Below are 13827 nucleotides of genomic sequence, written 5' to 3'. Positions count from 1 at the left end.
CTTGACTGTGCGTGCTTGACAATTTCATGTTCATTGCTACTGTAGATGTTGAAGATTTAGCACAAATAAGACAAGTTTTTTAGAGACTTCTATGTGCTTTGCAACACTGTGTAACAGGTTATTCCTGCTCCGAGCACATGTGCAATTAGTCATGTGATCATTTGAACATCTTTTGGAAGAAGATCATAATCTATACTAAGCTGCAAAGCACTAAATTTTACTTTTAAAGTGGATTGGTTTTTCCTTTGGTTTCCCTTCCATTTGCATCTCTCTACTTTGCGTGCAAAATTGTTGTTTATGTCAAAATGGTTCTTGATATCATTTTTCTCGACAGAGCCTCTTCACATTGCAACAATGCCTCCTCCCGGTGTGTGTCTGAGCATCACAGAAGCTCGTCACAAGCAAGACGGTTATGGGAGCGTCACCAACCCTGCAAAGTTCTTCAACCAAGACTACCAGCTGCTGCAACAGTACTGCCTCACCCAAGGACTGAGGTACATAGACGAGATGTTCCCCCCTCACAGGAGCTCCATCGGCTCAGGGATACTGAAGCCTTCTGACCTGGACTGTGTGGTGTGGCTGAGACCAGCGGTGAGTGTTTTGAAAGGGTTACACCTGTATCAAACTAAATGTTAATATTTAATCGAGCGTATCAACTGTTGGGTAGCTGAGATTAAAACCTGGCCTCTTTCAGTATTGTGCACTTTCCACTCACAATGAGGCTCTGTGTTCAGACTCACCCTGAATGACAGAGTGAAATGTACATGTTTGAATAACCTGCCTCCCTCAGCCCAACCTGTGCAGTTTTTGTTTTTTTATTTTTAATGTTTTTTTTTAATGAGGCAATAATTACAATTTCCTGAATAAAATAATCCAGAAACACTAGTTTCTAATTTTGGAGTTAAAACCTGTCTTGGAAAGACAAAACTGACAATTCTCAACATGTCACTTTGATTGTGTGGGATTGAAAAAAAAAAAAATACTGGGATGAGTAGGGCTACATGTTTGTTAAGTTTCACTTTTTATAAAGTCATGGCCTTCCCCAGCATTATTGAAGTTCCTTGAACCTACCCCTGAGAAAAAAAACTCAAACACCCTCCCCAGAACAATCCAACTATAAAAGTATAACAATAATAATGTTTCACCATTAAAGGACGTTTGTAGGATTTAATACTTGCAGTGAGGTTGCAGACTGCAAGCAACTGAACACCCCTTGCCTCAGTCTCCCTTTCTAAGCATGTATAGAAAAACCTAGGGTGGCCATAAAACATGTGTTGAAAAGTGCTCTGTAGACTCAGCTTTGGTTTGTCCATTCTGGGCTACTGTAGAGTCATGTACTCGATGCAAGAGGACCTGGTCCCTCTGTAAATATGAAAACATACTTATGAATATTACATTACATTTCTGGTGATAGAGCCCCCTAAATCATACACACTTTAATAGGAGTACTGTATATCATCATTTTAATGGACACATTTAACGTTACTGCAGCTCTACATAAAGTCACCTGTTCTATTTCAATATATGGATTCAATTTTTATTACACAATAAATGTCAGAAGGGAAGGTTGACTCCAGCAAATGCAATACTCACATGTATTTGAATTTGTACTGTATATGCTCTCAATAATGGTCTTGAAGTAAGCCTTTTATGGCCAGAATTCTCCACAGTTTGGTTTTGCTCAGTTGCTTGCTGTGATGTAACACACAGAGGAATTTGGCTCCCTCACACTTCAGCTGAATTTAAGAATGTTGTTTTTTGTGTGTAATGGAGGCTGTGGGATTTGTGACCAAACTCCGACACTGGAGTTATGACAGAAAGGAATGTCAATGATTGCAGCAACCAATATGTACTGTGTGGGCATGCAAGTATCTTATTTAGACACGCATCTGACTCATTAATCCTCCGTTTCAGAAAATTGCTCCTAATCCGTCCCTCATAAGTGATGGGGTCTCCAGGTTTGACTTTGGTCAAGGGATACTTGGTAAGGAAATTTCTTATCCTTCTCCCATTTTACTCTTGTGCCTTCTTGTCTTTCTGGTAACTCAGTGACCATCCTTTACTCAGGAAACTGCTGGTTTCTTGCATCTATCGGAGCTCTGACCTTCCAGTCTCATGTCTTTGGGCAAGTTGTCCCTCTTCAGCAAACATTTGATGAGAACTACTGTGGGCTGTTCCACTTCAGGGTAAATACTATGAACGGCACTCTTCTACTTCAGTAGTTGACCACTGACTGAAGTCAGTTTCTGTAAGGTACTGTGGAGAGTATGGGATACAATATGATGCCATCATTATTATTAATGAAAGAATCTGGCTTTCATTTCATGACATATGCACAGTGCGCTCCATAAATAATTTTTTGTGGACTGCTCTTTACATTTCTTGCTGAAATTCATAGTTTATTTTGCCCATCTAAAAATATTTACTGATAACATATTGACACATTTGGTCATAAATTGATCTTAATTTAAATGAAAACTTTTACGTTCCCTTCTTTAACCATTCAGTTCTGGAGATTTGGAAAGTGGGTGGATGTCGTCATTGATGACAAGCTACCGACAATCAATGGGAGACTAATCTTCGTTCACTCCAAAGACAGGAATGAGTTCTGGCCTGCTTTGCTGGAGAAAGCCTACGCCAAGTATGGAAAGCAAAGTGCATTGTTTCTCAGACATAAATGTGTTTTCTTAGCATAAGTTTTGCCTTATTTCTGGAGTATCTGTAAAACTCATATCACTATCTGTTCACTCCAGGGTGTGTGGTTCCTATACTGACATGAATGCTGGAACTCCTGCGGAGGCCATGATGGACTTCACTGGTGGTGTCCACATAAGTATCGAGCTGTCAGACCCTCCTCCAGACCTGTGGGAGCTGATGTGCAGAGCTGGCCAATCCAAATCGCTGATGGGCTGTGGCACACCTCAAGGGGTAAGTACAAATATAGCACACAAACCAATAAATGCAGGTCAGTCAACTTTTAGCAATGATGAATGTCTTTGGCTTGTAGGAGACGTCTGCCAACAATGTATTGCCGAATGGATTGGTCCAAGGCCATGCCTACACCATCACGGGTGTGAAACAGGTGAAGAATTACACTTGGAATAAACACCGCATTTGGAATTGGAAATAACTGTTACAGTATAACACTTGTGTGATTGTGATCAGGAATATTAAAGCTGTTCTCAACAACTAGCAACCAGGCTTTTAAACTTGTACTGGCACTTAACTTTGCAAATGATTTATTGAATGATGTATTGCTTATTTACATGTATGGTACATAACAATGGTGTTGTCTCCCATGATGATTGCTTGTCAGGTGATGAGCCACGGAAAACTAATAAACCTGGTGCGTTTGTGGAACCCCTGGGGAAAAGGAGAGTGGAAGGGAGACTGGAGTGATCAGTGAGAATGACTCCCACTTTTTCTGTTGCAGAAATATTCAGATTTTTTTTTTTTTTTTTTGATGATGACAAAATAAGTGAAGATGTGTTTATTTTCACAGATGCAAGCATACATTTCTTAAGGATGTATTTCACCACTTTTCACATCTACTTTTAGTGAAAGCCAGTAGGTTGCTAACAGCCAGGTGTCTTACTTTTTTGAAGTATAATTTCTTTAGTGTTATTTATTCCCATAGGTAATAATAGAAAGGTCATTTGGAGAAGGGGTAATGGAGGCCTGTCTTCTTAAAATCTTCCTGTGGGGGATTCTAAACTGGCTTTGCCAGTGAAGCACTGTTGTGTCTTACCTTAAAGAAAGAAAATGTGCTCGCATAAGCCACAAGATGTGTCATAACCTGCTTCAAAATGCTGACAGCACTGACAATCACATAATCTGCTTCCTCTCTTACTCTCTTTCACTGTCTTGAAGATCACCTCTGTGGAAAACACTCAGCGCTCAAGATAGAGAGCTGTGCCATTCAGTGGCTGATGATGGAGAGTTTTGGTAAGCAAACGTCATCAAATGTAAGGAACTTGTGTCTTCCCACTGATGCCTACACAGTAGCAACTATAAAACAGTAAAAACTTAAAGTGTGATATATTTGTAACATAAGATACTCACATTTATGCTTTAAAATGGCAAGAAAGAAAACCTACTCAAAGCAATATATTACAATATGAAATATACTGCATATTCATATAGTCAATGAATAAACACACAGGTTGTATTTTAAACAAAATCACTCCTGTGCTTAGAATGATGCAAGGTGAAACACAATGGGCACAGTGTGCCTGAGAGAGTGACAGCCATTTTAAACATAGGGTGATTAACATATTTTCAGACACAAAGCACCTTGTGGAACTGGCTTACTTGTCACTCCCTCGCTAAATCCCTAATGCACAGAGAGAGTTATTAATTGGCAAAAAGCTTTCCTTTGTATTTATGAATACAGGTGCACATGCATTTCAAGGGTTAGTGAATATAAAAGATTTAATTTACGCCTATTACACAATATATTTTTCTGTATGAATCTTGCACTCTATTTCTCAAGTTTAGTTTTCAGAAGCCAGAAGACAATCTATATAATCAAAATTCATCTCTGATGTCAACAGGATGACCCTGCAAGACTTCTGTAAGTTCTACACAGATCTAGATATCTGCTGCCTGTGTCCCGACATCCTTGATGGAAACTCCTCTTGCAGTTGGAAGACCTCTTCCTATGAGGGCAGATGGGTTGCAGGAACCACAGCTGGAGGATGCATGAATAACAGAGGTACTTCCAGGACATCTGGGCTCATGCAAAACTGTCCCCTCAAAAGCAGAACATGGAGGGTGGCAATTTGAAAATCAAAATTATTTTTTACAATGTTGCTTTTTATTTTTAATTAATTAATGTATAATTTAAATGCAAATATAACCTATAATAGCCTTATACATGAATCAATTTAAGTATGTCCCCCAACAAGCTTTCTGTTAAAAAGCCCTCCCCACACACAAAAACACACCATGGGTCACTGGAGGACTTCCTCTTGTGAGGGCAGATGAGTTGCAGGAACCGCTGCTAGAGGATGCATGAATGACAGAGGTACTTCAAGTGTATGTGGACTTAAATATAATAAGAGTTGATATTAACATAACACTGCAACATAAATCAATATCCATTTTATTTTAGTCTTCTTATTTCCCTTTTGTCTGGGAAGTGACAAATCAGAATGTCAGAGCAGAATGCAATCTATTTCTTCAAAAGCTGTAGAGGAGACTTCCACACAGGGAAAGCTGAATTTAACAAGGGTGGAGCAACAAACAGATTTCATATTCTCAACTCCCTATGGAGCCACAAAAATAAACAACTTACTGTACCAGGCAGTGATGGGGCAAGCTGATCCAGCTGATCACTTGCGGCCCCTAGAGGCCAGTTAAGAGCAGTGTGGAGTCAGCAGTCAATGGTGACACAAAGTAAAACAGAGCAGTCATTAAAATAGGTACAATACTTAATACTTAATACTCCCTCTGAAATGCATCAAATGTGTGTTCAACTTTTAGGAAAGAAACCCAAAATGATCTTTTGTGACTGTGTACTGCATTGACGTTGTGGCTGACCTGGCTGTTTAGAGGTGGCTGCTGTATACAATCTTTATATAAACTGATAGCGTGCATTAAAATTAGTCAGCTCTACAGTCAAGGTATTGTTAATTTATATATCAGTCATCCTCACAGTCACTGAACTAAACAATTTTTGCTATGTTGTTCTGGAAGTTACAAAACGACATGGTGTCATTGAAAGAAAGTCTCCATCCATTTTCTATGCCGCTTATCCCTTTCGGAGTCCCGGGGGGGCTGGAGCCTATCCCAGCTGTCAACGGGCGAGAGGCGGGGTACATCCTGGACCGGTTGCCAGTCAATTGCAGGGCAACACACAAGACAAACAACCATTCACACTCACACTCACACCCAGGGGCAATTTAGAGTCACCAATTAACCTAATGAGCATGTTTTTTGGTCTGTGGGAGGAAGCCGGAGTGCCCAGAGAGAACCCACACATGCATGGGAAGAACATGCAAACTTCACACAGAAAGGCCTGACCCGGGAATCGAACTGGTGACCTTCTTGCTGTGAGGCATGCGTACTACTTGCTGCGCCACCGTGCAGCCCTCTCTTGGTCATATATTTGCCAAAATGCGCAATATAGAAACAGAAATTAAATCATGGAAAAAACAGTGAATGAGAGGAGATAAGATAAGAAAGAACTTACACAGTACCTTATCTTGCATTGTGTGTTCATGCCAGCAATTAAGATGAACACACAATTTTTACTCATTAAGATGAGTAAAAGTGAAAAGTTGCAGTAAAAAGATTTCTGTCCCAATGCTGGTGTAACTTTAATAGACAGCTCCATATTATGCAACTACTTGACTTTGCAAATTATATAATCAAGAATAAGTGAACAATTCACAATATGCTCTATTGCTATAAGATATGATAGTAAAGATTCAGTAATAGATAAATTGGCATTTTGAGAACAGTTCCAACTTGATGACTGAAAATGCTCAACAAGCCTTGCTTTCTACACCATGTTTTTGTTCATCAGTAATCCACAACAACATGTCACCCTAATTTCAATAGATCAATTAAATCATTCACCCTACTCTATGTAAAATGATACAATGCAAATAAATCTTGTTTCTCTGTCCTCTAGACAGTTTCTGGATTAATCCGCAGTATCGGGTCAAGGTTGATGGTGACTATTCAGGACCACAGGGTGAAAAAAACATGCTGGTGTCTCTCATGCAAAAGCCAGACAAAAGGAACAGACACCTTGTCCAAAATCACCACATTGGATTTTCTGTATTTGAGGTAAATTTATTGTTATTTTTATTGTTTCTGTCACAGTGTTTGGACAGTTATGGATATGTCATGCGCACAGTAGACATACAAGGTTGCTGAAGTTGTCAGATTAAATGAAAACAACAATCTTACTGTAGAGCATAGCTTTAAGCATTTTGCGTTGAATGTACTGCTGCAGCAAACAAACAAAAATATATATAAAAGCCTATTGGCTAGTTGGCTTTGGGCTATTTAAAGTGAAGGAATATGCTATTTTGCTGGAATTCATTTGCTGTGGCCACGTTTAGGAGCTCATTTTAACTTTTAGCTAATGTGAAGGCAAGTAGTCATGTCAGGATTATGCAGAAAACCACATAGGCCTATATCCCTATCCTTGAAATGTAACATATTTCTCATGCTGAAACCACAGCAATAGTGTATCCTCAAGCACTTCAGCAGAAACTGAGATTAGAGAGTATTTAAAAGGGTAAAATTAAATTTTCCACTCTGTGTTTCACTCCAAAAATAACTCTTTCTTATTTTGCAGATGCATTTTTGATGAACAGTCTGCAGTAAAAAATAAATTGCTTTTCCTGTTTCATTCTAAATTGATCATATGATTTCCCAGCGGAATACTTTTAATGTGAAGCAGCACTTTGCTGTAAATGAATACTGCTCGGATACAGTGGCTGTAGAAGAGTGCACAGTAAACAATGAAGCTGATACTAATGAGATGAAAGCTCAGACAGTAACACTGGATAACATACTGTACATGCATCATTTTCTGTGAATCTCTCTTGCTTGCAAAGGTGGTTTAAATCCAGTTCAGGTATGGTGAACTTCGTCACTAATGATTAAAAAAGAATTACACCGAGGACATTACAGAAAGTAAATATTCTGTATGTATATTGCTGAAAAATGGACACCACAACCCTAACCCTAACCCTGATCCTGACCCCTAAGTCTAACACTAACCCCTAACTTGGTGATCCAGGTCATGGTCCAGTCAGTTAGAACTTAAGAAGCTGCTCGGATGAGAGGAAAAATGTTTTCAACTTTCTACAACAAAGTCCACTTACCCTCAGATTCAACCCTCCTTGTATATCAAAACAAGGTTTGATTCCATGAAAATCTTTATCAACAACAAAAGAATATCAAAATATCAATTAAACTTCGGTAAGTAATCATGCAGCATATTCCAAGTCTTTCTATTCCAAGTATTCTCAGATATCCAGGTTGCACCTTACACATTTATTTTCATTGTAACATTGGTGTATCCGACTTCCTACGTCGTTGCACATTCAAAAGTAATTAATGAGCATTCCAAGCCAGGTCCAATGAGGGACTGACTTTTGTGCTTGGCACAGTGACCGTTTCACTGGCATGATTTCACACGATTGGCTATATCAATAATAACCATTGTGAGTTGTGGGAATTAAAGAAGATTAAAAGTAATAAGTGACTGAATAAGAAAATTCATCAAGTGAAGGAGGGTTTCAGCATTCAGCCTTTGACAGATCCACAAACATCTCAGGTTTTTCAAGGCACCACCTTAAAGGGTCAAAGGAGAGTTGCAGTAAATCTGAAGTAAACACAGCAAACGATGATCAAAGGAGAGTTTGTAGGCGGACAACACTTGGCTGGCAAAGCAGGTTTAAGTCCTGATCAGAGTCTGTTTTTCATTTCAAGTAACAATACACATGTAATGATAAGATATCATTCTAAATGAAAATTGTCATTCACTGAATTGATTGCTTTTTGTCCCAAACATGAACTCATCTTCCACTGATTTCCCTCAAGGTGACTGAACAAGTAAGAGAGTTTTATTCCAATCCTTATTTACAATAAACCTTCTCCACCTATTGTGCAGCTCTGGTAAACACATAAACTAAAGAAATCTTAAATATCTATTTGTTGTTACAGTACAAGGGGCAGAGGGGGAAGTTCCCAGCCTCTTTCTTCAACAGCCACGCACCTGTCGCCCAAACTAAAACCTACATGAATGCACGAGAGGTGATGGAGTTCTTCATGCTAAAGCCTGGTGAATACCTGGTTGTGCCGTCCACTTTCAAACCCAATGAGACAGCCAGCTTCCTCCTGACCATCCTCTCCAAGGCAGAGACCCACGGCTTGTATGCTCTCTCAATCCACTGCACGTTTCACTGTTTTCATACATTAAGAAGTCACAAATATAACAGACATCAGGATGCAAAATCATCCAAAAATAATTTGCATGGCATATGTCACATACTACCGGTGTTTCATATTAAGAAGAAGGAAAACATGTGAATTGGATGTGGAGTGTCTTTGGTCTTTCCCTACAGTGACAACTCTGATGAGCATAAACATGAGCAAGAGGAAAAGGTGTGCAAGATCTAATGATATTACAATATTGCTCATATTATTCTCATTTTGTGTAACATCTTCTAGATTTTAAAAGTGTATGTGACATATGTTTTGACAATTGCATTTCATTTGGAGTAAAATTCCTCTTATACTTTCTCACAGCCCAAAAAGGACATAAATGAACAGGATGACGAAAATAAGAAAAAATTCTTCAGTCAACACTCTGACATGGTAACATCTGTTTCATGAGCATGCCTCACTCATTAGCATAATTTATGGTTATAAGCAATAATTATGGGACCTTTTATTAAAAATGTATTTACAATCAACCTGTTTAAAGCTGCAGTAATCGATATTTGTACATTAACAACGGGCCACATAACTATGTGTAATGTGAATGGAGTAATACGAAGTGACAAACCCAAAAATAATTATTACCTAATTCTGCTGTTTCCTTCGTCTCTATAGAGTATTTTCGCATCTTTCAGCCATTGTTTCGGGTTATCAACCTGAAACTTATTTGGTTAGTGCTTAATCTCCTCCTCAGCCTCATTTCCATTCAGAGTGAAAGAGAAAAGAAATTTGGTTAGACTCACTGCACACTACCTGCCTTGCACCAAACGACAAAGTTAACAGTTAGCAAAGTTGGCAGATACTTTATGTAGGCAGAAGTAAGCCACCTAGAGCTCTTCAGAAAAGAAGCATAACAGCTAACCATTAGGATCTGAAAGAAAGAGCTGAAAGCATCATAGCCTGTGACACCTGCCTATGACGTACAGGCTAGTAACAGTCTTGACAATGACCCATTGATTGACACACATACAGACAAATCTGTGTTAATTCAGCCCTATATTGTTTGTTTTTATATAGGGTTAGATAATACTGAGTGGGAGAGAACATGATTAATGTCTAATTTAGCACTGAAAGCAAGTGTGATATCATAATTATTATTTTAGTTGTAGTGAAAACCAGGACAAATTGGCAGTGAATGTTGAAAACTGGGACATTTTAGTGTTTTGTTGGCACTTGGGACACCCAGCTGTAAGTTAGCATCTAGCTGGTGAACATAGCGGAGCATTTAGTAGCTGAACACACTAAAATAAAACTTAGAAGCTGGTGAAGAACAAAATTGGGCTAAAAGACATAGAATATTCATTCATCAAGTTGGCAGAAACACAACTCAAATGAATGCTAATGTTGCTCTATACCTCCTGGATGTGTAAACAGGTAACTGTTTGCTAATGTGTTATCCGTTATAAGGCTACATTATGTCCCACATGTGTGATGTTCGGCTCGTTGTGGAGTTCTGCTGATGGAGCCTGCAATGATTTTGTTTTTTTTACCATAAAAAAGGTATAATTTGCAATCATAGTAACCCACAAGCTTTTGCTAGCTGGGTGTGTGGACAGGTGTTTTTTTTTTTTTTTTTTTTTAATGTTATCTTAACATGTGGCTGACAGAAAAGTCACTACTGAAAGCTTAAGAGGAAGTTTACCACAGTCCATCTTTCTTTTCATTTCCAGTATGACGAAGTGGATGCTGAGCAGCTCCAGAAGCTTCTAAATGACAATATCCTGAAAGGTGTGTTTTATAAGAAACATTAACAGGCTTGACAAACAGCAAAAACTCAATGAACATTAGAATACGCAGTAAAAGCCTTCAATGTATGAACACTGTAATATTGCAGGCCTTATGCCAAAGTATTGTGTCTCATGTCTCGTGTTTTTCTTTCTTTTATCTTCTTTGGTTTTTAGGAGACTTGAAATCTGGAGGCTTCAGCATTGATGCCTGCCGCAGCATGGTCGCTCTGATGGATGTATCCTGTTATGATGTGTGTGATAGACATTATGATTTGGTATTACTTACATGCTGTGAATCATAGACAGAATCGATTTGAAGGTCGGCCTGCATGTGTGGCTTTATTACCTTAATGTTGGGTTAAAAAGACATCAATCACTGGCAAACTGAATGGTGAGGAAGCTGTTCGTTTGTGGAAGAAGGTCGTCACATACAAGGTAAGAGGAATCAAGTCCAGCTTAAATATGTCATTCTGAACAAAAGAGGTTTAATTTTTTTGCAATATTTACCTGCTTTACTGTATATCAGCTTCTTTGTTCTACTATTAACATTAACAGTACGCATCTAGATATAGATATAGAAATTATTCTGATTATTGTTGGTGTTTTCTTGTTTTTCAAGGACATTTTCTTCCGTACTGATGTTTCACGGACAGGAACGCTGTCTCTGAGTGAGCTGAGGAATGCTTTCGTAGCTTCAGGTAGACTGCTATGCTTGATTATAAATCAACTGTACGGTATACAACCGAAAATAAAAATCTGCATGGCACATACAAGTCAGTCCCAAACAACATCAGGAAATTTAAAAAAAAACAAAAAAACATTGTGCACATGCTGTAAAGAAGGTACCACTTCAACAAAAAACTGGTATTAGATGAAGGACATGACCTTATCTACAAAATGCAAACACAGACTGAGCCAGTTTTGCTGAGAAATGGAAAGATTACATGAAATGGTATTATTAGTGTAGTGTAATTACCTCATCCCTAATTTATTCAATTTGCAGCATGGTACCTAAAATAAAAAATGAGCAAATATTTAGTTTCAGTGTGAGCATTTTTGGACATTTGTTTAAAGAAGCCATGCAAGACCTTATTGCTGCTATTGGCAAAATGCCAGAACGAGTAAGCAACCCTGAGTGATCACAGGCTGATGCTGGAAATTGGGCCTACACAAAGATACCACGCCAAGATGTTAGAAGAATAAACTCAGTTCAGTTCGACTCTTGCACTGTGCATGTTGAACAGGAATGAGGGTCAGTGACGACTTGCTCAATTTGATGGCTCTGCGCTACAGTTCCTCCACCAGACACATGACGTTGGAGAACTTCATCAGTCTCATGCTTCGCCTGGACTGCATGGACAGTAAGTGAAGTGAAATGATAACAAACAATGACAATAACACTCCATAAGACGTAACTGTCTAGCGCTCTTGTTTTAATGAAGCAGTTAAGGCAAGCAGTTAAGTTCACTTATACAATGGATAATGCTTCTGGCTTAAGGTGACTTATTTGCAATTTATGTGTTGCTTAACAGAAATCTTCAAACAACTGTCTGATGGAGGAGTCATGACTCTTCGCAAGTCAGAGGTAATAAAATGCATTCTTCTTTTCACACACCACAGCTGTTAAAGAGGAACTCCACACTGACTTTTTCTCTAGTTTTTTCACTGTACACAACACCACATAGATCCTTGTTGGCATATGATGTTAACATAGCTGCTGCAAACTTGATAACCATTGGCAGAGATGCAACAAGATTCAGATGTTCTGTGGCATTAAACACACAAAACCACCAATAACTGTGCTTTATTCAGAGTTTATCAAGATATTTTGGGTGTACAAACAGTAACGTTAACAACCAGAACAGCAGGTCCACAGCTGCATCACAGACAAACACACCAAAAGAGCCTCTTGTCATAGAGTTTTGGGTTCAGCTACAACACGGGGACCCACACAGTGACTCTCTCGAGGGGACACAAATGTGCTTCATCAAAGCTCTACCAGACTCCTCTGACTAAAAGTTCTGCAATGCTGTCAATGCTATGCTTAGTGGTGGTCAGCGTCTTCCCCCCATGTCCCCTCATTGGAGGACAGAGGAAAGAAAAACTCTTCGATACAATGACACCATTGACCTTATGTTTTCTGTTCAGTTGTGTTTATGTTGCATTTATAACATGTCTCCCTCTTTATTTTCAGTGGATTTACATTTCAATGTACACTTGAAGATGGACTGCACAATTCATCTGCAATTGCACGAGTAGATATCTCGAGAATGTTTTCTTGTCGATTTGTTGTTGATTCTTCAAATGAGCCATGACACAGTATGAACTGTAACTGAAGGGTATTTTCTTTTTAGAACTTTGTTAATGCAGTACAGATTAATGTGAACAGATAACACGTCCTTTAACATGAAGCCAAAACCTCTTTGTAGACTTTATGCTAGACTGAAGGTGTAATCTTATCAGGATGGTCAGCTGAGTTTTGTATTACTTGTAGAACTATAATATAGGCTTATCATTTCACTCTGTGCTTTACAAAATGAAGAAAAATTCTACAAACACATTTCAGATTTCATTTTAGCCACAAAAACCACGTGGACCATTTTTTGCACTTTTTCAAAAATAAATGAATAGTGAGTAAAAAACTTCTGTCATAGAGTGTGTATCTGCAAAGGGTTATACTTTGATTTGGGCTGGGCAGCTTTATTTTATGTCATCCTCCTCTTTTCCACAAATTGCAGTTATTAATTCATTAATTTTTATTACTAATAGTTAATTATCACTTTAATAAGTGATTTTGTCCCAGGCGAACATTCTGACCTTTAATAATATATTTATCACTTCAGCCAAGACTGGTTAGCTGAAAAAAAAAAAAAAAAAGATGTAAAATTCATCAGTGTCATGAAGACCTTTTGTTCCTACCCAAGTGTTCACACAGCTGCTAAGATTACTCTTGCTCTTCTCCCCTGTAGTGGTTGAAAACTGTACAAGGAACAACTTAAGAATCTTACTGTCACATCAATCATTCTCACAACCTGACACCCTACAATATATACTGTTTAGAGCAGCAGTTAGTAGGTCCTAACAGGATACAGGTTGTTAACATGATGCTGATTGTTTTTGGGTTGCTGACAGCAGT

General features: G+C 38.5%; 1 protein-coding gene across 1 annotated transcript; it reads left to right on the top strand.

Moving 5' to 3' along the window:
* Window positions 1-354: 354 nt before the first annotated feature.
* LOC139342215 (calpain-1 catalytic subunit-like) lies at window positions 355-12912 on the top strand. Its single transcript, XM_070979202.1, has 21 exons — window positions 355-591; window positions 1915-1984; window positions 2068-2186; window positions 2508-2641; window positions 2754-2928; window positions 3008-3082; window positions 3317-3402; window positions 3871-3945; window positions 4554-4714; window positions 6638-6795; window positions 8566-8577; window positions 8689-8897; window positions 9090-9129; window positions 9274-9342; window positions 10635-10692; window positions 10866-10927; window positions 11058-11126; window positions 11311-11389; window positions 11936-12052; window positions 12224-12276; window positions 12886-12912. The coding sequence occupies exons 1-21, from the start codon at window positions 355-357 to the stop codon at window positions 12910-12912; spliced, it is 2085 nt and encodes a 694-aa protein (XP_070835303.1).
* The last annotated feature ends 915 nt before the right edge of the window (window positions 12913-13827 follow it).

The sequence above is a fragment of the Chaetodon trifascialis genome, chromosome 14, assembly GCF_039877785.1.
Source record: "Chaetodon trifascialis isolate fChaTrf1 chromosome 14, fChaTrf1.hap1, whole genome shotgun sequence".
Classification (NCBI taxonomy): Eukaryota; Metazoa; Chordata; class Actinopteri; order Chaetodontiformes; family Chaetodontidae; genus Chaetodon; species Chaetodon trifascialis.
Note: the sequence above shows the minus strand (reverse complement) of the source record. Positions and strands in the feature narration are given on the sequence as shown.